General features: G+C 47.2%; 1 protein-coding gene across 2 annotated transcripts in view; it reads right to left on the bottom strand.

Moving 5' to 3' along the window:
* Nucleotides 1–752: 752 nt before the first annotated feature.
* Nucleotides 753–26,976, bottom strand: part of dync1h1 (dynein, cytoplasmic 1, heavy chain 1) — a 34,451-nt gene continuing 8,227 nt past the window's right edge. The window contains exons 16-78 of one of the 2 annotated variants that reach the window (XM_066694189.1): nt 26,665–26,904; nt 26,382–26,537; nt 26,139–26,252; nt 25,897–26,007; nt 25,482–25,691; nt 25,003–25,149; nt 24,463–24,629; nt 24,043–24,216; nt 23,697–23,862; nt 23,308–23,496; nt 22,885–23,085; nt 22,382–22,664; nt 22,189–22,289; nt 21,728–21,887; nt 21,305–21,548; nt 20,978–21,161; nt 20,610–20,822; nt 20,182–20,420; nt 19,924–20,080; nt 19,585–19,812; nt 19,199–19,429; nt 18,936–19,076; nt 18,591–18,824; nt 17,703–17,909; nt 17,478–17,599; nt 17,182–17,347; nt 16,754–16,917; nt 16,227–16,356; nt 15,919–16,052; nt 15,605–15,719; nt 15,329–15,490; nt 14,897–15,111; nt 14,536–14,740; nt 14,144–14,317; nt 13,723–13,842; nt 13,482–13,602; nt 12,085–12,280; nt 10,435–10,552; nt 10,025–10,240; nt 9,431–9,643; nt 9,184–9,311; nt 8,787–8,940; nt 8,350–8,496; nt 8,081–8,231; nt 7,675–7,928; nt 7,394–7,528; nt 7,157–7,251; nt 6,744–6,918; nt 6,413–6,488; nt 6,021–6,181; nt 5,588–5,699; nt 5,267–5,327; nt 4,934–5,057; nt 4,574–4,687; nt 4,155–4,325; nt 3,678–3,895; nt 3,462–3,565; nt 2,984–3,192; nt 2,593–2,746; nt 2,250–2,392; nt 1,898–2,066; nt 1,629–1,756; nt 753–1,192 (exon numbers count right to left, since the gene is read on the bottom strand). In XM_066694189.1, the coding sequence (XP_066550286.1) occupies nt 1,070–1,192; nt 1,629–1,756; nt 1,898–2,066; nt 2,250–2,392; nt 2,593–2,746; nt 2,984–3,192; nt 3,462–3,565; nt 3,678–3,895; nt 4,155–4,325; nt 4,574–4,687; nt 4,934–5,057; nt 5,267–5,327; nt 5,588–5,699; nt 6,021–6,181; nt 6,413–6,488; nt 6,744–6,918; nt 7,157–7,251; nt 7,394–7,528; nt 7,675–7,928; nt 8,081–8,231; nt 8,350–8,496; nt 8,787–8,940; nt 9,184–9,311; nt 9,431–9,643; nt 10,025–10,240; nt 10,435–10,552; nt 12,085–12,280; nt 13,482–13,602; nt 13,723–13,842; nt 14,144–14,317; nt 14,536–14,740; nt 14,897–15,111; nt 15,329–15,490; nt 15,605–15,719; nt 15,919–16,052; nt 16,227–16,356; nt 16,754–16,917; nt 17,182–17,347; nt 17,478–17,599; nt 17,703–17,909; nt 18,591–18,824; nt 18,936–19,076; nt 19,199–19,429; nt 19,585–19,812; nt 19,924–20,080; nt 20,182–20,420; nt 20,610–20,822; nt 20,978–21,161; nt 21,305–21,548; nt 21,728–21,887; nt 22,189–22,289; nt 22,382–22,664; nt 22,885–23,085; nt 23,308–23,496; nt 23,697–23,862; nt 24,043–24,216; nt 24,463–24,629; nt 25,003–25,149; nt 25,482–25,691; nt 25,897–26,007; nt 26,139–26,252; nt 26,382–26,537; nt 26,665–26,904 (10,374 nt within the window). In that variant the 3' untranslated portion in view covers nt 753–1,069. Of the gene's footprint in view, nt 1,193–1,628; nt 1,757–1,897; nt 2,067–2,249; nt 2,393–2,592; nt 2,747–2,983; nt 3,193–3,461; nt 3,566–3,677; nt 3,896–4,154; nt 4,326–4,573; nt 4,688–4,933; nt 5,058–5,266; nt 5,328–5,587; nt 5,700–6,020; nt 6,182–6,412; nt 6,489–6,743; nt 6,919–7,156; nt 7,252–7,393; nt 7,529–7,674; nt 7,929–8,080; nt 8,232–8,349; nt 8,497–8,786; nt 8,941–9,183; nt 9,312–9,430; nt 9,644–10,024; nt 10,241–10,434; nt 10,553–12,084; nt 12,281–12,681; nt 12,878–13,481; nt 13,603–13,722; nt 13,843–14,143; nt 14,318–14,535; nt 14,741–14,896; nt 15,112–15,328; nt 15,491–15,604; nt 15,720–15,918; nt 16,053–16,226; nt 16,357–16,753; nt 16,918–17,181; nt 17,348–17,477; nt 17,600–17,702; nt 17,910–18,590; nt 18,825–18,935; nt 19,077–19,198; nt 19,430–19,584; nt 19,813–19,923; nt 20,081–20,181; nt 20,421–20,609; nt 20,823–20,977; nt 21,162–21,304; nt 21,549–21,727; nt 21,888–22,188; nt 22,290–22,381; nt 22,665–22,884; nt 23,086–23,307; nt 23,497–23,696; nt 23,863–24,042; nt 24,217–24,462; nt 24,630–25,002; nt 25,150–25,481; nt 25,692–25,896; nt 26,008–26,138; nt 26,253–26,381; nt 26,538–26,664; nt 26,905–26,976 lie in introns of both variants that reach the window. The other variant, XM_066694188.1, reaches the window with a different exon arrangement.

The raw sequence follows: 26,976 nt of genomic DNA, 5'->3' as shown, positions 1-26,976 counted from the left end.
CGCCTGCGTTTGAAGGTGTTACATAAGAGTGACCATGAAATTTCACTTTTTGAGTAGCTCTAGCCCTTTCTTTGGGATTGGGTTTCCCCCTTTTTCTATTCCTGCAGTACAATGGGTAAACAATCTCTATAAAAATGCAGGCATGTTCCATCTTCTGCCCCCTTCTATGGCAAGGGAAAAAGGGGTTGTCACTGACTTGTTGGTTCTTGAAAACATTTTCTCAAGATAGACCTTGTTGTATCACTCACCGTTCCGAAGTAGCCATCCTCTCTGTACAGAGAAGTTGAGCACTAGGCACTAATTTACCCCAGTGCAGAATGAGCAGATCCTTCCACAATTACTGCCACATGTGCGTGTGGGAAGCCAAGAAAGTAGAAAAACTAAATGCAATAAAAACACGGGGCAGGTTCCACAAACCATGATTCACACTAGTCTTGGAATGCCAGTTATCAGTCTAGGTAGGGTGGCCGAATACCAGCGATAACCAAGGTCTTTGAAAGCAGCTGCAAATATTTTTTGCAGATCCATTTTCTTCCATTTAGTTTAAACATCTGGGTAACAAGTTTAAAATGGTTTCAGCTATTCAGGTCTGATGGTTGTTGCTAGGTTGAGCAACCACCTGCAGAAGTGTTAATGAGTTGAGCAAAAGGGTAGTGTGAGAAAAGTGTCAGTCTAGGTGTGTGTGTGTGTTCGCGTTCTTAGTCCATTAGGACTGACCTTAAAAAAAAAAAAAAAAGTCCACTTTGCATTAGTTAGGAGTGACACCACAGAATGGAGACATTTTATTATGGGTGGGTAACAATACCAGTACTAAACATTTCCTTTTCCTTTCACAAACATACAAATTCCTTCTTTAAAAGCACCCTCGCCATTTGACTCTTAATCCTTCCATCACATACCATCTGCCAACAACATTCCTCAGCCTCTCTAAACCTCTTTCACAATGATTAACATTTTTCTCTATATGGTAATAATGCATCTAAACACTAATCTATTATTTTTTTATTTGTTGCTTTTATGATCCGTTTCTTCTTTAGATAGCGGTTCAGCGTATTCGCTGCCATGCGGTTTACTCGGTGCAGAGCACGGCCACTCCGCGCTCGTAGAAGATGTGGGGGTCCTCCTTGGTGTCGAAGTCCACCGTGAAGATCAGGTCGGCGCGCGTGAAGTTCAGGTACACGGGCAGAGTCACCTGGCAGACGTGGACAAGAAAAAGCATGATGGTGGATCCACAGGCTAATCCAAGTGTATTTAAACTGTACGGAGACCTGTGCATGTTAGTCTTGTGAGGCTCAATGTACTGAAGAGGGCATGGAAACATTGCGTACAAACAAGACGTCTAAGGACTGTTTTGATGCTTTTGGGAGTTTGTATTACATCCCCGAATTGTACACTAAATCGGACGGTTTCACAGACCTTGCTTAGCACTAGTCTTGCACTACTCTACCTAAAATAACAGGGGTAGTTTCAGACTAGTGCTCATCTGGGTCTGCGAAACAAGCCCTTTATTGCATACTCTGGCGTAGAAATAGTCTGCAATTATTTAGGATGATGAGTGAGGGTTGCCGCTAGTGGGTGTCTGTGGTGTACGGCTCAGCCTGTGGACGGGCCTGGCTGTGGGGACTCACCATGTTGGCCTTCTTCTCGGCGCCGGTCTGTTTGAGCCAGCGCAGCTGAGTGAGGGGCAGCTCAGTGGAGATGGCGGTGGACAGAGCCAGCTTGTTGTTGGTACACGTTGCACCTTGGAGCTTCAGACCTACAAGGAGACCAGAATCAGACTGATAGAAGAACACAGCTCTATTCTCACAAATAGATATATTTAAAGAAAAGAGAATGAGAAGCTTAAATTAAGAAGCTATGAAAAACAGGCAGGGTTCATGCACTGCTGGACACCGACCTTTGATGCCAAAGCTGCAGGCGTCGAGGGCAGCCACCTGAGCCGTGGTGATGTTGACCTCCAGACATAGCTCTTCCAGGGACCAGCTGTTGGCCTGAGCCACGTACTGCCGTGTGGCCGTGATGTAGGCCTCGGGCACAAACAGGCTGCCCAGGCACACGTGGATGTTCTGGACGAGAGCAGGAAGGAAAACAAAAACAATCTGTTAATATCAACGGGGCAGCGATGTAAAGAAGCGTCTTCCTAACCCTTTGATAATTATAATTCATTATTAAATAATTCAAAAGGAGTAGTAAATTAATGCGATTGGCTGCAGACGGACGGCTTCAGCACTCCCAGTCGGTCTGCCCACCTTCAGCTCCTTGGCTCCTCCGCTGGCGGCCGCCTGGGAGATCAGCTGCAGCTGCTTGACGCGGTCACTGAAGTCAGCCACCCACTGGATCACCGTCATGGTAGCGGGAACCGTGTAGCGGGACCAGCTGCGAGGCAGGATTCCTGAAAGAGACGGACCCTCTTTACAGCGGCAGCTACCCTCTCAAGACCAAGTAGAATACAATCCACAGCTTTAAAGGGTACAGTGCAACAATATCAGACTACCATGAAAAACATAAATGACAGCACATAATTATCTCCAATAATATGCTTCACACGTGCTGCACTTTGAATCGCTAAATTTAAACTCCTCCGTTTCGTACCTTTGACGAAGTCGTTGATGAGGGTGCGCAGGTAGTTGGTCTGCTTCTTCTTGCCCTCGCACACCTGCACCACATCAGCCAGATCCTGCCGCACATCCTGCAGCAGCCGGGCGCCCATCTTCACCTCGCGCTCGAAGAAGCGGAACAGGGGGTCCTGGGGAAGTAGGAACAGGTCAATTAGACCGGCTGCTACTGCACCACTCCACTTAAATGACTGGCATACGGCAACACCGGCACATGAAGAGCAGTCCTAAAACTGGTTTGTGTCGGTTTTGTTTGATCTTAGTACTGGCAGTGCACAATCACAACCAAACTCAAAAAGTGAGAAGATTTTACACCAATTCACAACAGATCTCCAGGTCCAGAAGCTAGCTGGGAAAGGAGGCCTCACCTTGATGTTCTCCACCGTGCGTTTGAGGTGGTTGACAGACTGGGGGATGAGCTGCAGCCAGTTGCAGGCCGTGGTGTGCAGGGTCCTCATCCAGGCAGGCTGGTTGTCCGAGCTGGAGCTGCTGCGCTGCTTCTTCTCAGTCTCGTACGCCAGGTCATCCTCATCCTCCAGCATCTGCATTTTCAGCATCTTGCTCAGCATATCAATGCCTGAACCACGACAGCACGGGCCCCAGGGGAGGGGAAAGAGAGGGAGGGAGAAAAGAGCAAGGCAGGAGCAGAAGAACACCATATTAGCCAATGAAAGCCTCACAGAGAAAACTGATGAGGTTGTGGAAACAACTAAGTTACAACAGACTGAAAACACTTGAACATGGAATTGAAACAAAACATGACAAAAGCCACGTGTATGCGTGTCTAAAACGCTTGGGCCGGCTCTGTGCCCAACTGAGCAGTGGGTTAATGATGAGGCCATTTACCCTGTGTGGTGAGGAGAACCTTCTCAGCATTGCTTGGCAGCCCGAGCCAGGACGGGGTCTGTGTGTCTGGCAGCATCTCCACCCAGTGTACGAACTCCTCCCGTCTGGATCAACATGAGACAAGGGAAAAAGTCAATATAGGCTTTCACTGCCAGGAGGCCTAGAGCATGGAGATGTTCATGAGAACATGCTTATTACAGGACAACCATCACTGACCTGATACCATCAGGCATCTTGATGTCCTTGTATCCGTCCACCTTGAAGGCCAGCTTGAAGTCGCTGTCGAAGCTAGTAGTGGTGAAGATGCGCTCCAGGAAGGTGTTGAGCAGACGCTGGTCGAACTCGTTGTCGATTCGCCCACCATAGATGGACTGGGCCATCAGTGTCTTCAGTGCCGCCCAGGGGATTTTGTCAGGAGAGATGTTCTGCCGGCCCTGCAGAGAGTAACAACATCCGCTAGCACACAGACTTGAGGTCTTACATTGCCGCCACTGCAACCACTGAAACGCTTTCATTGAAAACTTTGATCTGAAACGCTCTGAAGGCTCCACTCCCTTCATAGCAGTATCCATTCGGGACTCTAACCTGCTGTTTGATTATAGCATATGAACTAAGCAATTTCTGATAAGGCCAGTGGTTTGAAGGGCAGGATGGTGAAGACAGTGAGAAATGTGAGCTTGGGGAGCTCCTGACCTTGGCGGTATCGTCCAGCCAGGTGTCCACAGTGTCACAGGCAGAGCGCAGATCCGACTCCCCGAACTCGTACTTCTTGGACCAGCCCAGCGGGGCGTAGCGCAGACGCTCCTGGATGATCGCATGGAACCAGGCCAGGAGGAAGTAGAGACGGGCACGCTCGTTCGGGGACTGCAAGATACCAACGAGACAGTTGGCGAGTGGACTAATTTACAGAACCAGAACATTAACCCCAGTCCCTCATACACCACTGTAAAATGATCACATTAATTAAAAGGTATTATCATCACACTTATTGTCAAAGCAACAATCAATTGCCTTCACATCACAGAAAACAAAAAGCATGACAGCAGATGAATAGGGACAGGACTAATTCTAGCCCTTATCCTCAGGGTAGGGTTGTGCTGGCCAGTCCTCACCTTGCACATGCGAGACACAGGAATGCTGCTGAAGGTCCTCAGCATGTTGGCCTTCACACCAGGGGGCGGCTCGAACATGAAGATGCGTCCGGCACGCAGCAGGTTGACCGGCACCTGGGGAAGATGGTAGATATTACTACTACTACTTACTTCAAAAGACATACATGCTGGAAAATACTGCTAAGCTTTTGTTTGTAGCAGGTAATGCAGATGGTGTAGATGTTTAGGATACAAAACGACCCATTTCTACTTTTCAAGTTGTAGATGGGAAAGAAAAGGTAAAGGTAATTATTATTTTAAGGGTGTCAGGCAAATTCCCCATCTTGCCCCTGTGTACCACATCCTGTCGGTTGTGCTGACCTTGGGGTTGATCTCCATGGTGAGGAAAAGACGGAAGCTGGCATGGGGCTGCATGGAGTGGAGCTTCTTCTCCAGCTGCATCAGCCAGCCAGGAGCCAGGTGGACGTTCTCCAGCATCACCCACCTGTAGGTATTCACACAAACCGTCTCTGAATCACACATAGCAGTACTGTCTTACACACTCACTCAGCCATAACACTGTTCCTGAACATGAAAATACAAATTCCCACAACTCCCACATATGCATCTTAAAAGTAAATCGAATCCTTGCTTATGATAAAGAAAAATATGAAATGATGAGCTGCTGATGTAAACTCTGCATTTCACACCCACCTGCCAGACTTGACTGCCGTGTTGATGTCTCTGTCTGCCTTGTTGAATCCCTCGGCAGAACCTAAAAAGGTAACAATCACACATTTAGCAGATTAGTATAACAAAATAACCTAAAATCATTAACAAACAACTCCATGCTAATCTAGGTTCCACTGTGAGCGGGACACTTTAAAGAATAAAAATAAAACCCATTATATTACAACCAGATCAATATACACACTTCCTGTTCACTTCCTCTATTGAAGGATCTTTTCAGTGGAACACCTGGAGGCAGCACACAGAACAGTGGGCCCAAAAGAACCCTTTCAGAATCCTTCTTACCAATAGAGACCGATGTAATTTGTTTGTTTTGTTCAGCTGCCAGATCCCTCACAAGACCGCTGGCATCGTAGCCAGGGACAGAGCACATCAAGACTGGGGTACTGGGCTTCACCTGGGAAGGCAAAAACCATCACATGCTCAGTGGAGATGTGCAAAATAAATGTGCAGAGTAACCTGGACATTATACAATAAAATATATGAATACCTTGATACAATGACAATGTTCTCAGATATTAGAGAGAAGCAGGTCACAAGCTAACTATACCATACAATCTGTTCTGTATACAGTGTAAAGGTGAAGACCTGCACTTGGACAAAACAGGTCATGAGTCTAAAACTCAGAACTCTCATTACAATTCCTGCCCGATTAAAGAAATGCAAGCACAGAGCGGATTTTAGTAACTCGAAGTACAGAAGTGGCTTTCAGTACTACCTCAGAGTCCACAATGTTGCCCAGGTCCAGCGGCTGATCAATGATGGACATGAAAGTCTCCCCCAGGACCTTGGACACAAAGATGTGGGACATGGCCAGCAGGCGGTCGAGACGGAAGGCCTGGATCAGCAGGAGCTGGTGGACGGCCTGGCCAATGGAAGCTGGGCAGCAATACAAACACACTGTGGTCAGATACTCTTGTACGGCGGAGTATGTGGCTCCCACACCGCAGCACAGTGGTCCTTCTGACTTAACCGTGAAGTTTAATAAATACATTTACAAATGAGAGACCTTATTCACGCAAACTAAATATTGGAAGAACATTGATTATGTTAAATCTATAAAAGCAAACGTCAAGAATTGTCAGGCTGTGAAAGAGTCTGAACACTCACTAGCAGTTTTCTCTTCTGTCCAGAGGTACGGTACAGACAGTTCAGGCGAGTTGCTCTCCAGCCACATGAAGAATTGCTACAACCAGAGAAGGAAAAAAAACATCAGGAAACACAACCGTGTACTGCAGGATGCAGATATTTTCCTTTCACACTATGAAAAGCATCACAAAAAAGGCAAGCCAGTGGAGACATTAAAGTAATACAGTAGGCACAATCGTTTGGGGCTTCTACAGTAGCACAAAAAGTGAGGAAGAAAATGTGAACATTGGCCAACCCCAAATCCATAAAATACTACAGTCTCAAAGTACTAATGTCACATGACTCCACTGACCTCATCAGCCTCCACCTTGGAGACAAGATCCTTGAAGGCGGGCAGGCGGCTCAGTCGGATCATGGCCTCGGTCTGATCGGTGCTCAGCCCTTTGATCTTGGGTAGGACGGTGCCAGTCAGCACAATCTCCTTCCCTCGAAGGAAATGCTGGAACTCTGGGTCAAAGGAGGGTTCGCTGGGGGACAGAGAGGACAGCGGTAACTTTCTGGACCTTAAATGGATGGTTCAACGGCAGCCCGGGGGGGGTCACAAAAGGACAAACCCAACGACTGATTTCACGTGATGGAACACCATGGTCCATCCGCCACACAGTTTATTTTAGAAAGGCCAGAAAAGGGTTTAAAAGATTAACTTCTAAATAAAAAAAAGCTACATGCTAGAACCTTAAGTACATTAATTTAAATGTCCTTTACCTGGTCATGCCTTTAAGATTGATCCTGGCCAGAAGCATGGCAAAGGTAATGTGATCCGAGTGCAGCATACCCCTTGCCACTCTGTTGAAAGCAACCTGCACAAAAAAAAAAAGTTAATATAGAGTCTCATGTAATTTTTTCATCTTTTGAGAGGACGGTAAAATCAGCCAAATTCAGAAATGAACTAATGAGGGCAACGTTGGAACACTTTCCCCTGCTTTGCATCGGAGGCCGTACCTGGAACAGGTCCTTGGTGATGTGGAACAGGCGCTGTGTGTGGTCCGTGATGTTCTTCAGGTTGGCGTTCTCATACAGCACCGTATGGTAGATATCCAGGAAGAAGTGCAGCGAGTACTGGTACAGGAAGTGGATCTGGATAGAAATTAAAATCGCTACAGTTACAGCTTCAATTATGTTATTATGTTATCAAACATTTATTCGATACAAGCTTATCTTCCTGGTTTAATGTATAATTCCTAACCCTCTACAGGCCGTTCCTTCCCCTGTGGCTCCCCTACCTGGTTGAGAGCCTCCATGGTGAAGTAGATGCTGCTGCAGGCGGTTGAGAGAGACAGGTACTGCTGGGACACCGACTCCACCTCCTGCATAACGATGTCCGTCTCCTCCACCTTGCGTGTCACCTCCGCCGCTTCCTTCTTCAGGTTCTCCAGCGTGGTGATGATGGTGTCATCGTCCAGGATGCGACCTTTCACCTCGTTCAAGGCCTGCAGCAGGGATTTCTCAAGCTGCCGGAGACGGAGCTGGAACTCGCCTGAGATGAAGGGTGAGGGGGGTAAGTTAGGAGACGTCAGATAGAAACAGAGAGAAGCTAGGAGGTGGGGTTCATGCCATTTTGCTATACTCCCTCTACTGAAAACCTGTTCGCTAATATACATCATTTGGATTTCTCTTCCCCACACCCACCCTGAAGCTTGAGGAGGTCGGAGCGCTTCTCGTCCACGTCGGGCCGCTCGGCCTTCAGCACCTCGTTCAGGCACTGGCTCTGCAGGCTGCTGCGCGTCACCGTGAAGTTCACAAAGGTCACACGAGAGCACAGGTCTGGGGGGAACTCCACCTGTGAACCACAGACAGACAAAACAGGTGTGTCAGTGCCCCGGAGGCAAATAAGTATGGAAAGTGCAGTTGGGGACTGGTCACATGTCAACTGCATGAAATCCACAGCGGAACCTTACCGTTGGGTCTCGGGTGGAGAGGAAGATGACAAATGATGGAGACAGATCGATGTCCTGGTCCCCCAGTGTGATGAGGACTCGACCGCCTGTCCTGCGCACCTCTCTGTTGAGCACCGGGTTCAGGATGGGGTCATAGCTCTCCACATCCTGCCAACAACCACACATGCCACAGGTTTAAACTCACTTAACAGCAGCAATAAAATGAGCAAAAAAAACAGCCTTTGTGGTTTCCAAAAACATTTGGAAGGGAAATAACTAATTGCATATATATTCTTAAACAGGCTTTGGAGCATTTATAAGAACTACACTTTTTTCAATGAGAGATGATTTTTCACATAATGCATAATTTTACATGTCTGAAAGCTGTAGCCCATCATGCTCAGTGATGTCCCTGGCTGCCAATAATGAGTCTCTGTGCAAGAGCAGGGTCCTCTCACCTGCACCAGCAGTGGGTTTCCAAATCGCAAGGCACTCTCCAGGTTCTTCCTGAAGGCATCATCCAGGAAGCTAGTCCTGGTGATCTTGCGTTCTTTGTACTCATTCATGATGAACTCCGTGGCCTGTCCCGACGGGTCGATGATCAGAGGGTACCTGCACGGCAAGATTTGGTCATTTATCAATCAAATCAATACAGATCCATTTATTGTATAAAGTCAGCGTCTATTGAGAATGGTGACACCCAAGCTAGCACCTGAAATATCTTGCTCATTATTTGTTCAATCAATAAAATAACTGTACTGTCCTCAACCTTGATGATATATTGTAGTGATAACACAAGGAACAGATGTAGTAATATTACCAATTTATCTGAAAACCACAGGGACTCGAACAGACCTGTTGAATCTCTTCAGCATGATGGCGTTCTCGGTGCAGAGGTCATCAGCTGGCAGAGAGTTAGCCTGCCAGCGCAGACGCTCATCAGCGTTGGACAAGTACTCCGTTCTCGCGATGTCTGTACGGAACTAAAGCAAAAAAAAAGGTCAAAAGGTCACACAAAAAACAAACCGATGACAACAAAACAGTGCCTGCCAGCATCATACAGATTGCCTCATTAAACTGGCATATGCCAGAGGGATGGTACCTGGATGTTGGCCTGCTGTAGGTGGTGGGACCAGGTGGTGAAGAGGTTCTGCCGCATCTGCTGGTCAAAATAGCCAGCGTAGGCAATGAAGGCGCCCGACAGCAGGCAGTCTCCGGCGATCGTGGACATCTGGTTCTTGAAGGTCTCGCTGGTCTTCTCCCAGCGCTCTCGCTCGGCAGACAAGCTCTTCAGCAGCGCTGTGCTGCGGTTAACCTGTACAAGACGGGGAGGGGTGTGACTTTCCTGCTGGAGAACACCGGGGTGATGCCTCTCCATGTGATCGGGCACTAAAATGGCTTCTGAAGACCCAGAAGGTACTTGCAAAGCAATACTGTTTGGAAAAGTGTAAATGAATCATTCATATTTTAAAGTAATTATCTGTAAATGATAGAATTAGTTCTTTGAACTTCATTAACAGTTTTATCTGACTACAAGTTTATTAAGCACACCCTTGATCTGAGGGATGCAACCAGTGGCCATCTATTGAGGCTTCCAAATAATGTAATGTAATGTAATGTCAGTCATCGAGGCAGAAAGAGGAGGAGAGAGGGCAAGGGGCAGTTCCTGTCCAGGCACTGATTTCCTATGACCCACCTTGGCCTCAACTGCAGCCAAGTCAGCCTTGATGGCCTGGGCCTCTGAGATGAGCACAGCGTACTCCTCCTTGTAGCGCGCGATGCTGGACTCCAGGTCGCGGATCATCTGCTCCACCTCCTCTGCCTTCGACTTGTTGTCCTTGGCATCGTCCTCCAGCTTCTGCAGCTCATTGCGCAGAGGCTCCACACGCTTCAGCATGTCTGCGTAGTTCAACTGGACAGAGCAGGAGTCAATGAGACAATTTTAGGACTAGGGCTGAAGGAAAATATGCATCTTTAAATGTAAAGATTTTGAATTAAAAAGCTGAAAGCCTTTCCATTGAATGTTCAGATGGGAAGAGTCGTGGCTGATTTTGGATGGATACATTAGTGAGTGAGCGATGAATACAGGTCACAAGATGGTCTTACCTGAGCAATGGCCCATTTTACCATGGGCCCGCAGGCCAGAGAGGCTCGGTTCACCAGCTCATAGTTGTAGCTGGGGTTGGACATGTAGTTCTTCTTCATCTTTTCACGGATAGAATCACTGTTTCAATAGCACAAAAACACAATGAGACCATCAGAATAGAACAAGGTTTCTTCCATATTACCTACCTACTGCTAGTCAAATTTTCCATGGCACCAAAAGATGGCACAAAACAATTTAATCTTTAAAGCATTTAATCTATGGCTGTCCAATCGCTATTTTGGTAATTGAGTATTCTGTCGATTAATCGAGGAGTTCGGATAAAGTTTGCAAAAACACTGCTTTTCTAAAATGCTTTATTGCAACATTCTTCTTGTGCGTTAAGCACTTTTTTTTTTTTTTTTGACTTAGCATTACTTAACCAATATTAGAAAGGTTTGTTGTGAGTGTTAACCCATAAATAAGCTTTTATTTAATTTTTTTTACCAATACAAAAAGTCTCTTACAGGAGATAAAAAAAAGGTGTCACGCTGAAAGCAGTCACTAGATGAGCACGTCAAATGAGGGATGTTTTGAACAGTTTACTGCTTCGGACACCAATAAAACCTAACCGGATGATTTCTCAGCGAAGAAGAACGAACACATCTGCATCAAGTCAAACACACGCGTTTACAAATCAATGCAAAGTAAGCAATGTACATTTATTATTGTTGTTATTACTAAATATATTATTATATTACTGGTAGTAATAACAACAATACTACATACATTTGAAGATGCTTTTATATTTATTCAACACAGCACAACCCAAATCGACCAATTGCGTTTGTTTTGCTGTGCAGTATTGCCGAGCTTCTAGACATGTGCGATCCTTGCAAAACTGTTATCTCCTGAAGAGTTATTTGTAAACACCTGTGTTTTTTCTGTATTTTAAAAAGAATTTGTATATACGAGTTATTTTTTATTTTTTATTTTTTAAGTGTTTGTAAGCCGGGTTAATTTTGAAAACAACGTTGTTTTGAGAATAAAAATGGTGTTTGCATAACTTAGGTTTCTTTGTTAATGCACATTTGTGTATTCATTCCAAAAATAAATTAATTATAGAAAGGATGAAAAACTACAATTAAAGTAATTTGCTGCGCTATACCAAGCACTGTGATTTGTGAGAGCGCGCTATAGTCCTGACATGTAGAGCTCTCGCTGTGAGTTTAGTGCTCTGATAGAACCGTTGAGGCAGTACATTCTCAAATCAAGGATTTTTTGTAATCTAATAACAAGTTACTCAAAAAATCGTGACAGCCCTAATTTAAATCATACTGAAATACTGTATATTATAGGAATCTCCACTACATTATTCACCCACCACCGGTTCTGTATGTCCATTGAAAGCAAATCCCTCCCTAAATTTCCCCCTACCTAGATAATACATTCCAGATGAAATCACTCAGTGCGTCTCATCTCGTTCCCCCCCCCCCCCGATTTGGAATTTAAAAAAAAAAAGAACCCAGAGAAGAACCATTTCATATTTCCAGAAATTAATGGTGCCTCATGCAAATTTTCCAAATCCGTGTGAAAGCCATGTCACAGCAAAGCGATGATAGGGACTTTAAATCTGACTGAAGCAAAATGTGAAGTAAAAATCAAAACAATACCTCATGTCTTCTGAAACAAAGTTGACTATGCTGGTGATGAAATTATCCCTGATAATAACTTGTCTGATCTTTTTCCAGTCACTAGTCTCCTCTCCCAGCAGGAGACAGATAGACTCTAAAGCCAGCTTTACAGCCGCAGGTGGGTTGGCCATGGCACGCACTTCAACAAGATGCTGCTTCTTAATAGAGCTCACAGCTGGGGAATGGGGGGAGAGAAACGGGATGGGGTTTTTAACAACATGCAGGAGAGAAACGGTAGTACAGCCACTGCGTTAGGGGAGAGAGAAACCTGAGTTCACGGCTAACAGAAGAGCCTTGCCAATTATCCAGAAAAGCCTCAGGACTATGCTGTTGTCCATTGAGGGAGATCCAGATTTGAATTGTCCTGCTTTGGAAATGAAAGATCACAACAGGACTACAGAAGGGCAGGGCCTCAACACTGAACAGCTGTGAAAGCTTAGGCCTTGATCGGCTGCCCGTTAGAAGTAATGCGCAAGAAAAGGACGTGATTTTTAAATGATGCATTGTCTGCTGCCCATCACGAACAGTTTCTCTCTCAAGTCCCTGCAGTGGCTGCTGGCACCCACTGTAATTCACCTGATCTCATCGGCAGAAAAGTTAACAATGGTGGGGATGAAGTTCTCCCTCATTATGATGGAGCGGATCTGTTTCCAGTCTGTGGTGCTCTCTCCCAGGAGCAGGCAGATGGACTCCAGAGCCAGCTTCACTGCGCCAGGCGGGTTGGCCATAGACCTCACCTCCACCAGGTGCTGCTTCTTAATGGACTTTACAGCTAACATCGGCCACAGGGGGGAGCCACACAGCAGAGAGGAACAACAATGCAAACACAAGCGAGAGAGACAGCATTGAAAGGTCAGACAGTCGAAAAGGAACACCATGAAACCCAAACAGTGTGTTGACACAGCATAAGAAACACCAGAGTGAAAGCTGAGGAAACAGGAGAGAGTGCTATAAGAGAAGTCAAACATAATAAAGCTGTGGGTTCGAGGACCCCGGCTGCCCCCACATTGCTTCTGGAGACTCGTTAGCAGGCCAGGTCTGTGAACTAGCTGGCCAATAAAAATATTTAATTGGATTTGCACTGGGAACTTCAAGACGTTTCAACACTTCTAACTTGGGATAAAGACCTTGTCTGTTAACGTGTGTCCAGCAGCAGGACTGGACACTCCTGAACTCTAATATGGTGAATACACATTTAATTAAACAAACATTTAAGAAAACACTTGGGTGTCAATAAAAAATAAAATCTCACTTGTATTTATACTCAATTCAGAAATTGGGCTGATAATTCATCATTTCAGTGCTCAAACAAGTATAAAACAAAACTACTACAGTGCAGTAAGGGAGGGGGTGTCTCTCGAGAAGATAATTCTTACCGTTCTGAGCCTCTATCACAGCTGGTTCCACCTGGTCCAGGTCTTCCTTCACACTCATTTGCTTGTCCTTAATGACTTCTTGCTGCTTATACACCGACTCCTGGATTTCCTGACTCATGACCTACAACACACAGCCACGCACAAAGCCACAGTTTATACAGTTCGGTGACTACAGCAACACTTGCCGGCCACTGATTTGGACATCATGTGTGCGGAGGTGTGGGCGATCTTTCTGCTTTACCTTTTTCTTCTCGGCCTCCTGTTGGTCTTTCACCATCTTCTTCAGCTTGTCGTTGGCGGCTGCATTCTTCACCTCCAGTTCCTGGCTCTTGATCCTCAGGTCTCGCCGGAGCTCCTCCACCTACAACGGAGAGGTCAAACTTTACAGACCACACACTGTTTGTCAGTTGGGATACCCAGAAACGAGGGTTCACTTATACCCTTCTCCCGACAAATCTGTGCAATTCAGTCATGGGCTGAATAAACAATGACTTTCCTCAGAAGATATACAAACTTTAAGACTCCTCTTACCCGTGGCTTACATTACATCTAAAATGGTCACTGAAGAAACCTTTCCATTTCCAACCCCTGCAGACTATGGATTCTGTGACCGAGATTCAAGAGGTACACTGTGCTGTGAAAAACCACCCTGATCATAGTACCTGGTCCACGGTTTCCTTGATCTTGCGCAGGCCCACATTCAGATGCATCTGCTGCTCCTCCAGCTCACTGCGCTTCTCGTTGAACAGGTTGGCGTAGTGGTTGATGAAATCCAGGTAGTGGCGCGGGGTGATGGCCATGGTGCGCCCTCCACGTTTGGCTAGCCGGTTGTTGGCCTGGATGCAGAGAGAGGCACGTCAGTCTCAGTTTCAAATGGTCTGATGAAAACTGAAGCACTGCTAAAGATTTTCCAAAATTTTAATACAGATTGATTTGCAGGGTAGAGAAACCCCTTGTTAAACAAGCACAGTTCTAGTCTTTGTAGTTATTATTCAAACTATTGTAGAAATCTCTCTGGTGTCGGGCGTGGTTTACGAAGAGCACCGGCACTGACCTGGTGCAGAGTCTGGTGCACAAACACACAGCCGTTGACGATGGCCTCTCGGTGGCTGGGGGGCTGGGGCAACTTGTCATACACAATGGGCATGTAGTCCGGCACGTTGTAGTTGGGTTTCTCTAGGTCCATCTTGCTGGTGAATTCTTTGCCCACCTGGTATAAAGCTTCTGTAGACCAGTCGCCAAACCAGTTCAGCACACACCTGAATGGCAAGGGTGCGAGTCAGTTATGTAGGATTATCTCACATAGAAGTAACTAAAAAGCAGAAATTTTGTTTTTCCCTGACAAGGACTATTGAGTGATGCTGCCGACTGCAGTGGGTGTGGTTAGGGGAGTGTTACCCAGTGCAGGGTCTGACCTGTTGAAGAGGGCGGGTGAGGTGGCGGCACGGTCCTTCAGGCCCTCGGAGGACGGGTTCATGGTGAACACCACGTGTAGGTTCCTGATGACCTGGCTGGTGAACCACTTGTACAGCTCCTCATGGGAGTCCAGCATCAGCCCTTCCTTCTGGGCTCCTTCCTTACACTGTGTCATCAGGGTGGCGTACTCATCTCCCTCAAACAGGCCTGGCACCTAAACAACACCAGGATTGAACAGTTATGCGGAGGTAACAAATCTCTCTGGTCCACTCTAGATTTATTTATAATTTGTATACATTGTTAAAATCAGCAATTATTAAGAAAGAAAAAAGGCATTCTTGATTCCATGGTAAAAATATATATATTATTCAACAGGATCAGAGAAGTCCTAAAAGCATGACTGATTGTTCGGCTGGTGCTGTGCGACTGACCTCTCCGTTGGCCAGCAGAGTGTTCATGCGCTCCAAGAACCCAGAGTCCAGCACGTTGGACTCGTCCATGATAAAGGCAATCTTCTCGTTCTTGCAGCCGGAGCGCCGCAGCACGGTCCTCAGGTCCTCGTCGAAGTCCTCACCCGTGTACTTCCTGTGGACCTGCACACAGAATCAGTGTTAAACAAAAAACTGCCAAGGTGTAGTTTCTGATTAAAGAAGATGGATTCAGTCCATCTCTTCTCTGTTCACCCCCGAGCTGACAAGAGTCCTCACCTTAATCTGATAGACACTGAGGCCGTTCATCCAGGCCACGAAGCGAGAAAGCGTGGTCTTCCCTGCGCCACTGACACCGATGAGGAGCAGGTGACCCTGTGGCTGGCGGAAGATTCTGTGAAAAGCCAGCAAGACAAGATTTAGATAATGGGAAAAATTGAGAGATTAACAAAGGCAATTTGCTCCAAGATTGTGTTATGTATGCACATGTGTGCATATGAACCCTTCCATTTAAATAATAGCTGGTACTACTGCCCTTGAACTGTAATTATTCTGTATAATACCAAATGAGGAGATCGCAATTTGTGACATACCGGTCAATTCTGAGCACGTGGTCCAAGACTTCGTTGAATAACACAAGAGGCACGTCCAGCTCCTCCTCGTAAAACACTTTCAGACGGGCTTTGACGTAATCTCTCAACTCTTCTTGATCCACAGGGATATAGTCCTAAAACACAGAGGACAAAACAAACCATAAAGCACTATAAACCAAACGTATAAAACACAAGGACCAATAAATACACCAAATCTAGAGATATGGAAATGGACAATTCCAGCCTCTACTGTGCAATTACAATAAAGTAGTTATGAGTCCCAGACGTAAACAGCCAGCATAGCCCACCTTAGACAGCCAGTTGCTGTAGAGGATTGGTCTGTTCAAGGCTCTCTCTCGGTCAATATTGGGGAAGTGTTTCAGAGCCACCATGTCAATGTTCTCGTCTGTCCAGCGCCTCTCCTCATCTTCAACCAGCCTGCGAAGCAAGACCATGAACAAAATGGACTCAGCGTTCGGTGAACCGCTGCTGCTTTACCAACGTTCACAAACCCAACAATTATACTAAATGTGCCTTCTGGTGAAAAAGAGTGTACAGATGTTAATATTTAACCCTGGACAGCAGGGTCACCAATAAGCCAGTCCCCCTTAGATCAGTGACACCAGACTCTAGATTAACGGGCAATTACAGTTTCTTCATAACTTGTTTAACTGCCAAAAACAGGACAACATAGCTTAAACCAATGTTATGTGGTTGACTTCCAGTCACTCCATCACCCTTACAGGACCAGTTGTCACTGCATGGGATCTGTGGTATCACTTCACCCTCAAATCAGCCCTGTACCAAGAGCCCACAGATCGAACCCGGCGCCCACCTGTCCTGGAAGAGGCGCAGGGCCTCGTGAGCCCAGATGCGTATTAGGCCCTCCACAGCCAGTGTCTCCAGGGGCCTCAGGGCCTCGAAGATGCCCCTCACCCAGCGAGTCATTTCTCGAGGGGAGTAGATATAGTGAGGCTGTGTGTCTTGAGTGAAGCGCTCCTGCATACAGACAGGATAAAGACTTTCAGGCAGCACAAACGCTATCAATCTCTCTTGCTTTATCATTTTACAAAGAGCACAATATGTATATTTTTAGATCATTGTCAAATTCTAAAATACAGAAAATCTGGATCACAAAAATGTATGTGTAGCCTTTGATCCATACTTCCTGCACTAGCTGAACCATCGTACTCATGAAACACAGCGGTCTGTTCGCCTCACACCCGATAGGTTCAAGAGTGGGACACCCAATAAGGCACCTACCTGTGACATCGTGTAGAACTCCACCATGGCAGCGGTGAGCGGCTCTGCATACGTCCTGAGGGAGGGGATGAGCCTCAGCATGGCACGGTTGAACGTGCCGTAGATCTGGGTGAGGGAGGCTGGGCCAGGGTAGTCCACGTACACCACTGGCACGTGACGCAGGAATCTAGGAAACAACGGCCACAACGTCAGCTACTTTGCGCCAATCCTTACCGACTAACCTTTGGTCTGATAGAAGAAAAGATACCCGGCCATAAAGTCCTATGTGTAGGATGGCCCAGCCATGATCAGAGTACCTGTGTGTAAGGGGCTTCCTGCCAGGGTCTGTGGGGGGGTTGCAGGCTCCAACAAACTGGATCCTCTCCAGCTTCACCCAGGTCTGGTCTGAGGTGCGGTAGAAGCCACCGTGTTCCACCATCTGCATTGGAAACAGAAGGAAATCTTAAGCACAAATGCACAACGAGTTTTAATCCATTCCAGATTTTTGATTGAGGGGACACCAAAATGCCTGTAGGCCGCACCTGTCTGATGAAGGAGATGACTCTCTGTGTGCCGTACTTGTCCATGTCTGGCAGATTGATTTCATCACAAAACAGCACCAGCCACTTGCCCAGCTGCACAGGAGCCAGTACCACTCCATTGGGAGTGCGGCGGTACTCGCAGTAGTGGTCAAAGGTCTTCAGCAGGAGCTCGGGAGTGGTGGCACTGGAGAAGTTCAGGCCCACGACCTAGAGAGAGTACGAGAGGAGGTTCAGACACACCCATGCATCTACATATTCATAGCTGTAAGTTTTATTTTATCAGTAGATTACCTAGTCTAGATTACTTTAGCCACAACTAAGAAAGGGAGGACCATACAATCTATACCCGATGGAGTTGAAATAAGTAGAAACACAATCCCAAATCAAAAATCAGTGAGTTTACAGGGACTCTAACAATAACCCTGACCACATTTTTTTAATTACTAAACTTGGTGCCAAATGGATCTAAATTTACTCAAAATAACACTATAAACAACTATTTGAACCAATACTACTGTGTACCTTGATCTGTATTCCTAATCAAAACTTAAAAATGTTCAAATATTTAAATTTTTGATTTTATATTCTTTTCTTAAGCATCCAAATCTTCAGATCATAGGATGTATTAAAATAATACATTTACAAAATAAGTAAGTTAGTTATTTTGAAATGTAGAGCATTTGGAGAAAAGATTAAATCCTTGCATAGTTCACTCCCAATTTATTTATCGCATAATAAAACCTTCAGAATAATGCAATGGAGATTTCAGCATGTAGATTACACTGGCTGTGTAATTACATAAAACGACAACTATTTCCCAGAAACCCACGGGAAGGACATACAGTATAAACAGTGCTAACGAAAGTAACACTTTCCCCGCGTTCTCACCTCCATGTCCGGCAGGGCTCGGAGCGCACTGAAGAGGGTCATGGTTTTTCCCGAGCCAGGAGGCCCACACAGCACTAGGGGCTTATGTTCGGCCAGCCAAGTGTAGAGCAGTGCCTCGTGTCGCACAGTGTCCAGTGTGGGCACCACCACGTCCGGAGCAGCCACCTTGTGAGTCTCCACCTCAATCTGGGGCACCTTGCCCTGCCAGGACTGCCACTCTCCTGAGATGGACACCTGCGGGGCAAAAGGGGGGCGTTAATAACGAGTATTCAGTTTTTACAGATTTGCAGTCATGACAAGTTTTTTTCCCACTGGGCAGCTGAAATCACTAGTCCAGATTCTCACCTCATAATCAATGATGGGCACGTTGGGTGCGGAAGGCAGGGGGATGGTGGTGATGCGGCGGATGTATTCACCGAGCTCGGCTCTCATCTTCAGCCTGCCGTCGCCGGAGAAGGACCACAGGACGGCATACACCAGATACCTCTGCAGAGAGAGAGCAGGGGGAGAATGAAACCTGGGCGAACGGGAACAGCAAGAACACCTCCGAGCATCCGGGCTAAAGCACTTCTCCTTGGCGGTGAGGCCCCGCCCCCGGCGACACACACCTGGATGTAGCGCTCCAGCTGGTCGATCTGCATGGGGAAGTCCGGGTGGTTGTTGTTGTACAATGCCACATTGCGGCTGGCCTGGTGCATCATGGAGAAGAGGGAGCCCAGGCAGCGCAGGCGTGTGAAGTCCATGATGTGCTCCATCTTGGAGGCGTGCTCCAGAGCCTTGATCACCAGCCCCGTGGAGGTGAAGTAGGGCTGCAGGATGGTGGCGGCCTCTCTCTGGATCTACGACGTGGGAATGAGACGAATGCATCAGAGCGTTGCCATTTACAGCACCCTGCAGGCATTTGAACTTTACTATTACACCCCGAGTCATACAGGATGCAATATATCGGTTGTGGTGCGACCACAACTGTGCGAGTGAGGAGGGAGTTTGTTACCTGTAGCATGGGGGAGGATGACTCCTCACTCTCGTCCTCCATGCCCTTGCGCATGCGCTGCGCCTCATCCTCTCCCTCGTCGAGTGGGATGCTGCGCAGCCGCGCCAGGAAGTTGTTGAAGATCATGTCCGTGCTGAGGACATCCTCGCTGAACCACACCATGCCACAACGAGACACAGTGGCCAGGGTGGCATACTTCAGGTCCTGCACTTCAAACATGATGCGCACCTGAGGGAGATGCGGAAAAGTCATTATGAATGAGTTGGAACAGTATGCAAAACGATAACAGATTGTAAGACACAATCCACATTTGACCGAAGGACGCGTGAAGAACCTTACGTTGGGTGGGAGACTGAGTCGCTCTCCATTGGGCAGGGTGAGCAGCTTGTTGTCGTCCAGCACAGAGTTCAGGTTCTCCACCCACTCGGGGTCCACATCACCATCAAATATGATCCACTGGCGCTTCTGCAGCTCACCTCTCACATTGTCAATTATCCTGAAGGATAGCAAACACCAGGCGTTCAGGCAATGGCCGCCACAAAGTCCCAGGGCAGATCCTTTTGGATCCAACATGTTGAATCTCATACAAAAACTTACTTTCTGAGGACATGGGTGAAGAGACCATCGGTCCACTCCCGGGTGTTGGGGTCCAGAGTGCCGTACAGGTGGTCTTTGCTGATGGCCTTCGGGTCAATGATGTGGGCCACGCCCTCCACACCCTCCAGCCTCTCCAGAGCCTTGAGCAGCACTCTCCAGGCCATGGTCTTGCCACTGCCGGACGGGCCCACCATCATCAGCCCATGGTTGATCTGGGTGATCTGGTACAGCTGCAGGACCTGTGGACCACACATTCAAAAGGACTTCATAAAAACAGAAAATGTGTGTACACATAAAATAAATCAGATTCTTCAAATACACAGCTCTGCCAGCAAATTAAATAAGCAGCTTTACATTCTTGCAAGACTGGGGCTAGTCAATGTTGGAATATAGACATTTCTACAATGAAGAACTGAAAGAGTCTGTACCTTCTCCACCCACATGCCTCCCACATCCTCTCCTCCCCCGTACGTGAGGTACATCTCGGCGCAGACTTTCTTGAGCTCCTCACGCAGGGCGGTCATCTCCCCGCGCTGGTACTGCACCCCCGGGAACACATCCGACAGCAGGCTGAACAGCAGAGGGATGTCCTCCGCCACCAGCTTGGGCACCATGGTCTCGCACACACTCTGGATGAGGATCTAAGGAGAGATAACCGCAGAGACGATGTGACAAAGGTTATAATGCATTTCTGTCACCATCTTCCTTGTGACATTATTTAAAAACCAATATTCTGTCACTACAATACTTTCACAGATGTATTGACTACATCACTGAAGAGAGACACACACGTTACCTCCTGTTCAGGAAGGTTCTCGGCGATCTCTCCTTCATCTACATCCTCTCCACGTTCTCTCTTTTCTCTCTTGATCCTCTGGATGCGCTCTCTCTTCACGTTGCCTGCGCTGATCAGCACACTCTTCAGGGCTCGCAGCCCGAAGTCGTAGTGACTCTGGGAGGACAGCTGCTCATCACAAAGCCTGCCAACACAGAGAAGTTGACCCTTGTAAAACTAAAGACACTACAAAATGCTCCCAGAAGGGCACAACGGAAGTAATGGCTTGTGAGGGAAACAATGGGACAATGTAGGGTGTGGAGCTAGCGGGTTCCTGCCCATACGCACTTGAAGAAGGGCACAATCTTCTTGGCCAGGGTCTCGGCGGTCCGGAAACCTTGCGAGTACAGCATGACCTGCGCGATGAGCTGCCGGTCAGGCTTGGTCATGGCCAGACTGCGGAACAGCTTCTTCAGGTTATCGGGCAGGTTGGAGCGGCCTGCATAGCCGGGGTTCATGGTGATGAAGATGGCCATATCTGGGCTCACCTTCACCTGCTTGTTCAGCAGCTCACAGGTGATATTCGGGCTGGCTGTGGGACAGATATAAAATAATTACTTTTCAAAGTGGGTACAGGCCTGAACTCAAGGTTTACAGTATTACGTTCATGTTTCCAAAAAACATGAACATAGACAGACAAGAGTAAAAAAAGTACAGTTAGTACTAGATGTAAACTGTGTCAGCCTGAAAGTGGCAAGGGGGCGGACGTACCGTGGTCTCGGCTAGGGTTGCTGTGCTCTCTCAGGGCCACCTGGATGAACTGGACCTGCTGAGACACTGCCGACAGCATCCTCTCCTCCAGCCGATTGAACTCGTCGAAGCAGCCCCAGGCACCCACCTGGCACAGCCCCACGAAGATGCGACCCATCGCCTGCACACAGAGGAAACAGGTCATAGGTCACAGCCAGCACCAATCACAAAGCTCCCACAGGAACACCACTACTGCTGCAGGTAGTGGCTTAACCCAGTCAGCTCGAGATGAGTGCAAATTTGCTTCACCAACACTTCAGACTGCTTATCTTGCAGTTGTGATCTCTTCAGAAGTTAGTATTTGCTGGACTAATACCAGGAACCAGCAAACAACCAGTAAAATTGGGTTGTACAAAACAAATAATGCAAAACACAAGGTAGGATATACTCCTTCAAATTCCCAAGTTGCCATCTTTACACACCTGGAAGTCAAAAGTCTCATCACAGTTGAACACCAACACAAATCGCCCAAGCTGATGACCAAGAGCCTTCACAGACTCTGTTTTTCCAGTTCCAGCCGGACCTAAAGGCAACAAAAGACACATTTGTCAACAAACTCTTGAGACCAATTGTAGGAGGGTCGCTGTAGTAAGGCAGGCCGATCTCTCCACCTACCGAAAGGGGAGCCGCCAAGTCGGGCCTCTAGGGCCTGTGTCATGGTCAGGTAGCAGCGGTCAGTCAGGGGCGTCTGCACAAGCTTGTCCTGTACTCCCAGGTACTCGAAGCCATAGTTGAATTTGGCATTGGCCATCTGAATAGAGAGTTGCTGGAGAACTTCAGTCTGCTTGGGGTCAAAGTAGAAGCGCATCTGTCTGAGCCACTCGAAGGATTTGGGGTTGTCAATCTTGTTCTTAATGAGCGTCCTGGTGACGTCCCTCTGGTGCACCAGCTCTGTGATCTATTCAGGGACAAAAGGAGCAAGAAAGCAGGAGTTAACCAGGAAAAGAAACCCAGACATTCTAGTGTGCAACTTGCTAATTAAGTCTTCAAAGTTTTTGCACATGATATCACACATGTACCACACAGGTATAGCTATTACCGAGCATTAAAATACTACCACCATCAGATGCAACATATTTTCATTGGGAAGGGTGCGTGACAAACCCTTGCTCACTCACCAGGTGCTCCAGTTTCCTCCTGCGCAGTGGCGGCTGTTCCATGAGCACAGTGTCTGCTAGTACGGTAAGCGTGGCCTCCACGTTCCCCAGCACAGCTTGCATGGGTGACAGGTCTCCCCCGCCCCCAGAGGCAATGGTGTTCAGGGCATTCTCCACGTTCTCCGACCAGGCGATCTGAGCCGACAGCACCACCAGCTGAGCCTGCCAACACAGAGACCACCAGGGGTTTAACAGCAGTCATGGCACACACACACTCATACAATCAGGCACACACACATTACATGTTTATGTATTAAACAAAAAGGTTCCTGAATTTCCTCCCTCAAAGTAGCTAATTAATAACTAAATAGTACTTACTAAACAGCACGATAAGTTAACTTTTAATACCATGTTACCCAACAGAGCATATAAAAGCTTGCGCACTTGGTATCTGTCGATCCAGTTGATGTAGGTGGTCAGATCAATGGCTGTTCCCTTGTTAAACACTCCGACCTCGGTGACAGATTCAGCTAGTAGCTTGGCCAAAGTCACCCTCATCTCCTTCTCCACCAGCGTCAGCCATTCATTGATCTTGGGGTGATCAGTGATGGACACTGCGGTCTTGTATATGATCTGTGTGACCAAAGTAGTTACCGTCAGATTAATTGTATGATTTTTTGGAGTGGGTTGTTATCCATACTTAAATCAAAAGTTGGAAAATAAATCTGTCTAAAGACAAAAGCAGAGAATTATAATCTTAAAATGGAAAAAAACACAAAAGTTATCCCATCTTTGAAGACCCTACATCCCCATTGTCCATGTCCGTCTCGTACCTCCTCTCCCTCTCGTGAAGAGATGCCCAGCACCTCTGTGTTGTCCTCGTTCAGGATGATGCTGGATACACCCGCAAACATCTTCTTGAAGTGCTTCTGCAGCTTGGCGACATTCTTACTGTTACCGATGATCTCCAGAAGATCTTCGTCACCAACAAAGTAGAACCTGATTCAGAGAGAAATATGGATCATCCTTTTGACCAGAAAACTGCACCATCCAAACTGTAGAAAAGTCTAGATAAACAGGCATCAGTCGTTGAAGTCACCCTGGGGAACGTGGAGTGAAGGATTCATAACAAGGGCTGCTTCAGACAAAACGATGAGCCGTGTTGTAGACGGAGCGTACCGTGGGAATGACGAACGCTCCCTCTCCAGGTATTCTCCCAGGGCTTTCTGGATCTTGCCCAGCAGGTCTGCCAGCCTCTCCAGTGACCTCTGAACCCCCTGGATGTTCAGCACATCCATCACCAGTGGAGACTTGGTCACTTTCTTCATCAGAGCCAGGAACTCTGTGCTGATGCTGGGTGACAAAAGGAAATAAAATTTAATCTTGGGAGATCCACATATTAGATGTACCAATAGTATCATTTCAAACAACGAGAAGGAAAATCCATTATTATCCACCTAACAGATACATTATGTTCTCACTTACATTAACTTGTAACCTCAAAGCTGGAGGAATTCATTTTCTGTTGGTGTGTGAGGACAGAGTCAACTACCATGGATAGTAATAGAAATGTGTGCCATTCCCAGTGCAAACCCCTACCTCTGGAATCTCTGAGTCTCGACGGGCAGCAGGTGCTTGATGTCGGCACTGCCAGTGAAGATGCCCTCCAGGTAGACCCAGCGGCGCTGCACATCGATCCACACATCGAACAGGGCCATGATCCTGTTCAGCTTGTCCTCCCAGGACAGAGCGTCCTCCTCAAATACCTACAGCACAACGCATTAACAGTGTCAAGACCACCACCAGGCACAGAGAACGAAGCATCATGACAGAGAAGTCAGAGGGTAGAGAGACTCTGGCTAGCAGTTTAATCTTTTACAAATCTAAACTGTGCAAACTACCTTTAACGGTTTTGTGCACTTTGTTTCATAATATTTTTAAGATAGAATTCCTTCTAAAAGTAAAAGTTACCATTTCACAATATATCCATTTTACCCTCCATCTATGCAGTGAAAATATCAATAGGATCTACACACAAAAAGGGATACCACACAAGTACATGGTTTCACCGAAATGTCGAACACATGAAAGAATACACACAGCAATATAACACCATAGGAAAGCAAGGGGGAAATGTACCTTGTAGTACGGGGACAGCTTCATTGCGGAGACGCTGTTGATGTGCTCCTTGACCTTGTTGAAGAGGTCGTCCCATCCACGGATCAGCCGGCATTTGTTCTGGTAGTTGACCAAGTCCAGCTCATAGGTGTTCCACACCTCTCGAATCTGTACACAATAACCATTGAACACATGGGCAGCTCAGAACATATTTCAAAAAGTAAAAATCATTCAATCATTTCATATTCCCTTCAAAATCTATGATTAACTTTGGTTTACCAACTAATCCAAAGTTGCTTAAAACTGTAGTTATTTCTTCTTATTAAAGCTCTGCAGTCATGATATACCAGCAGGGCAGCTTCCATTGTAATGATTTGCTAAGGAGTTACATTTAGAGTTTAGTGTTGAAGAGCAGTTTCAGTGCTTCATGCTGCAGTAACCCATCAGACCATGCAGCCACCTGAACTAGAGCACCCATCTACCATCACATTGCCTCTGACCTGCTTGAGGAACTCCTCCAGGGCCATCTCTCCCTGGGCCACCAACAGAACATCCTTGACGATTGCTTCGTTCTTCTGCAGGTCCACGTCCCAGATCTGCCCCAGGGTCAGCTCCGACAGCACCCAGTTCACATGCAGCCTCTTCATCAGCTGCTTCCAATGCCGGTCCTTCAGTGCCTCTGACTTGAGCTCAATCACCAGCATGTTGATCTGCAGGTCAAGGTGTGGACATGTGATTTAGTCCTGAAGACTTGCTATGAGATGGACAACAGCCACAGGAATTCCCTAGGCAAGCTGGTGTTTAAGTTAATGCTTAAAAGATATATTTTGGTACATATTTTGGTACAACATAGTGCTCATTCAGAAGGCTTCTGGCAGGTGGATTAGAAATTATCAATAAATGGCAGCAACTCACCTTCATATAGCCCTTGAGCAGCCGTTGCACATACTCATAGGAGGCGTACTGCCGCAGACGAGCTGGGAAGTTCTTCAGCTGGTTCAGGAGCCCATCCAAGCTCTGACGCAGCTACAGATTGAAGAATTGAAATGATTAAAATCAACAAATTAATTTAAAAATAAACATATGGGACTAAACAGACATTGGCCAAACTGTGGGATTAATCACTTGTGTATTTCAGTGTGATGACAAAGCAGTACCTTGCGAGGCTGCACAGACACCCACGGCTGTTCCTTCATCTGGTCAATCTGCTCCCACACCTTAGACAGCTCTGACCACACTCCCTTCAGGTCCTGCAGCTCCTCCAGCGCCACCTAAACCAGGCACAAAACCAGCAAACCTCAGACAAACTCCCTGAGCAAATTTCTGAATATCGAGCAGCAGTTGAGGGACTGCAGGAGCCATGCTGCCGTCAGTGAGGTGGTGCTGCTGCTGTGCTGTACCTGCACTCGCTCTTCACTCCCACTCAGCAGCCCGGTGTCCGTCAGCTCCAGGGCTTCCTTGGCTTTGGCGCATTTCTCTCGGTCGTCCTTCAAGCGCCCGAACTTGCCCTCGTAGATGGTGAGGGCCTGCAACGCTTCCTCAGGTCTGAGGTTCCCCTGCAGGTGTGGAGAGTCAGAGTCAGAGAGAACGGCTTGTACACCACAATCAACTAAGACGCGTAGATGGGGCGTTTTATACCATGTAAAATCACGGAGGAGTTCCTTATCAAGTTCAAAAGCTCACCGCCACAGGCTTGGTCTTCTCCCAGTCCGTGAGGAGGTCAGTGGTACGACTCTCCACGGCACGGTCCTCCTGGACAATTTTCATCTGCAGGTTAGCCACCTGCTGCTGGATGGCCGTGTCCTTGCGCTTCATGATGTCACTGAAGGCACCCCATTCGCCCTCGATGTTGTCGATGTAGAGCCAGGATGGGGGGAACTGGAAGCGCTGCTTCTCCAAGAGACGCTGGCCATTGCGGTAAAGCTGGTGGAGGAGGCAGGTTTTACGAGCCAATTCAATTCACAATAGAGGGAAACTTATGCATCCACTTTGTCT

This window comes from Amia ocellicauda, chromosome 21 (genome assembly GCF_036373705.1).
Source record: "Amia ocellicauda isolate fAmiCal2 chromosome 21, fAmiCal2.hap1, whole genome shotgun sequence".
Classification (NCBI taxonomy): domain Eukaryota; kingdom Metazoa; phylum Chordata; class Actinopteri; order Amiiformes; family Amiidae; genus Amia; species Amia ocellicauda.
Note: the sequence above shows the minus strand (reverse complement) of the source record. Positions and strands in the feature narration are given on the sequence as shown.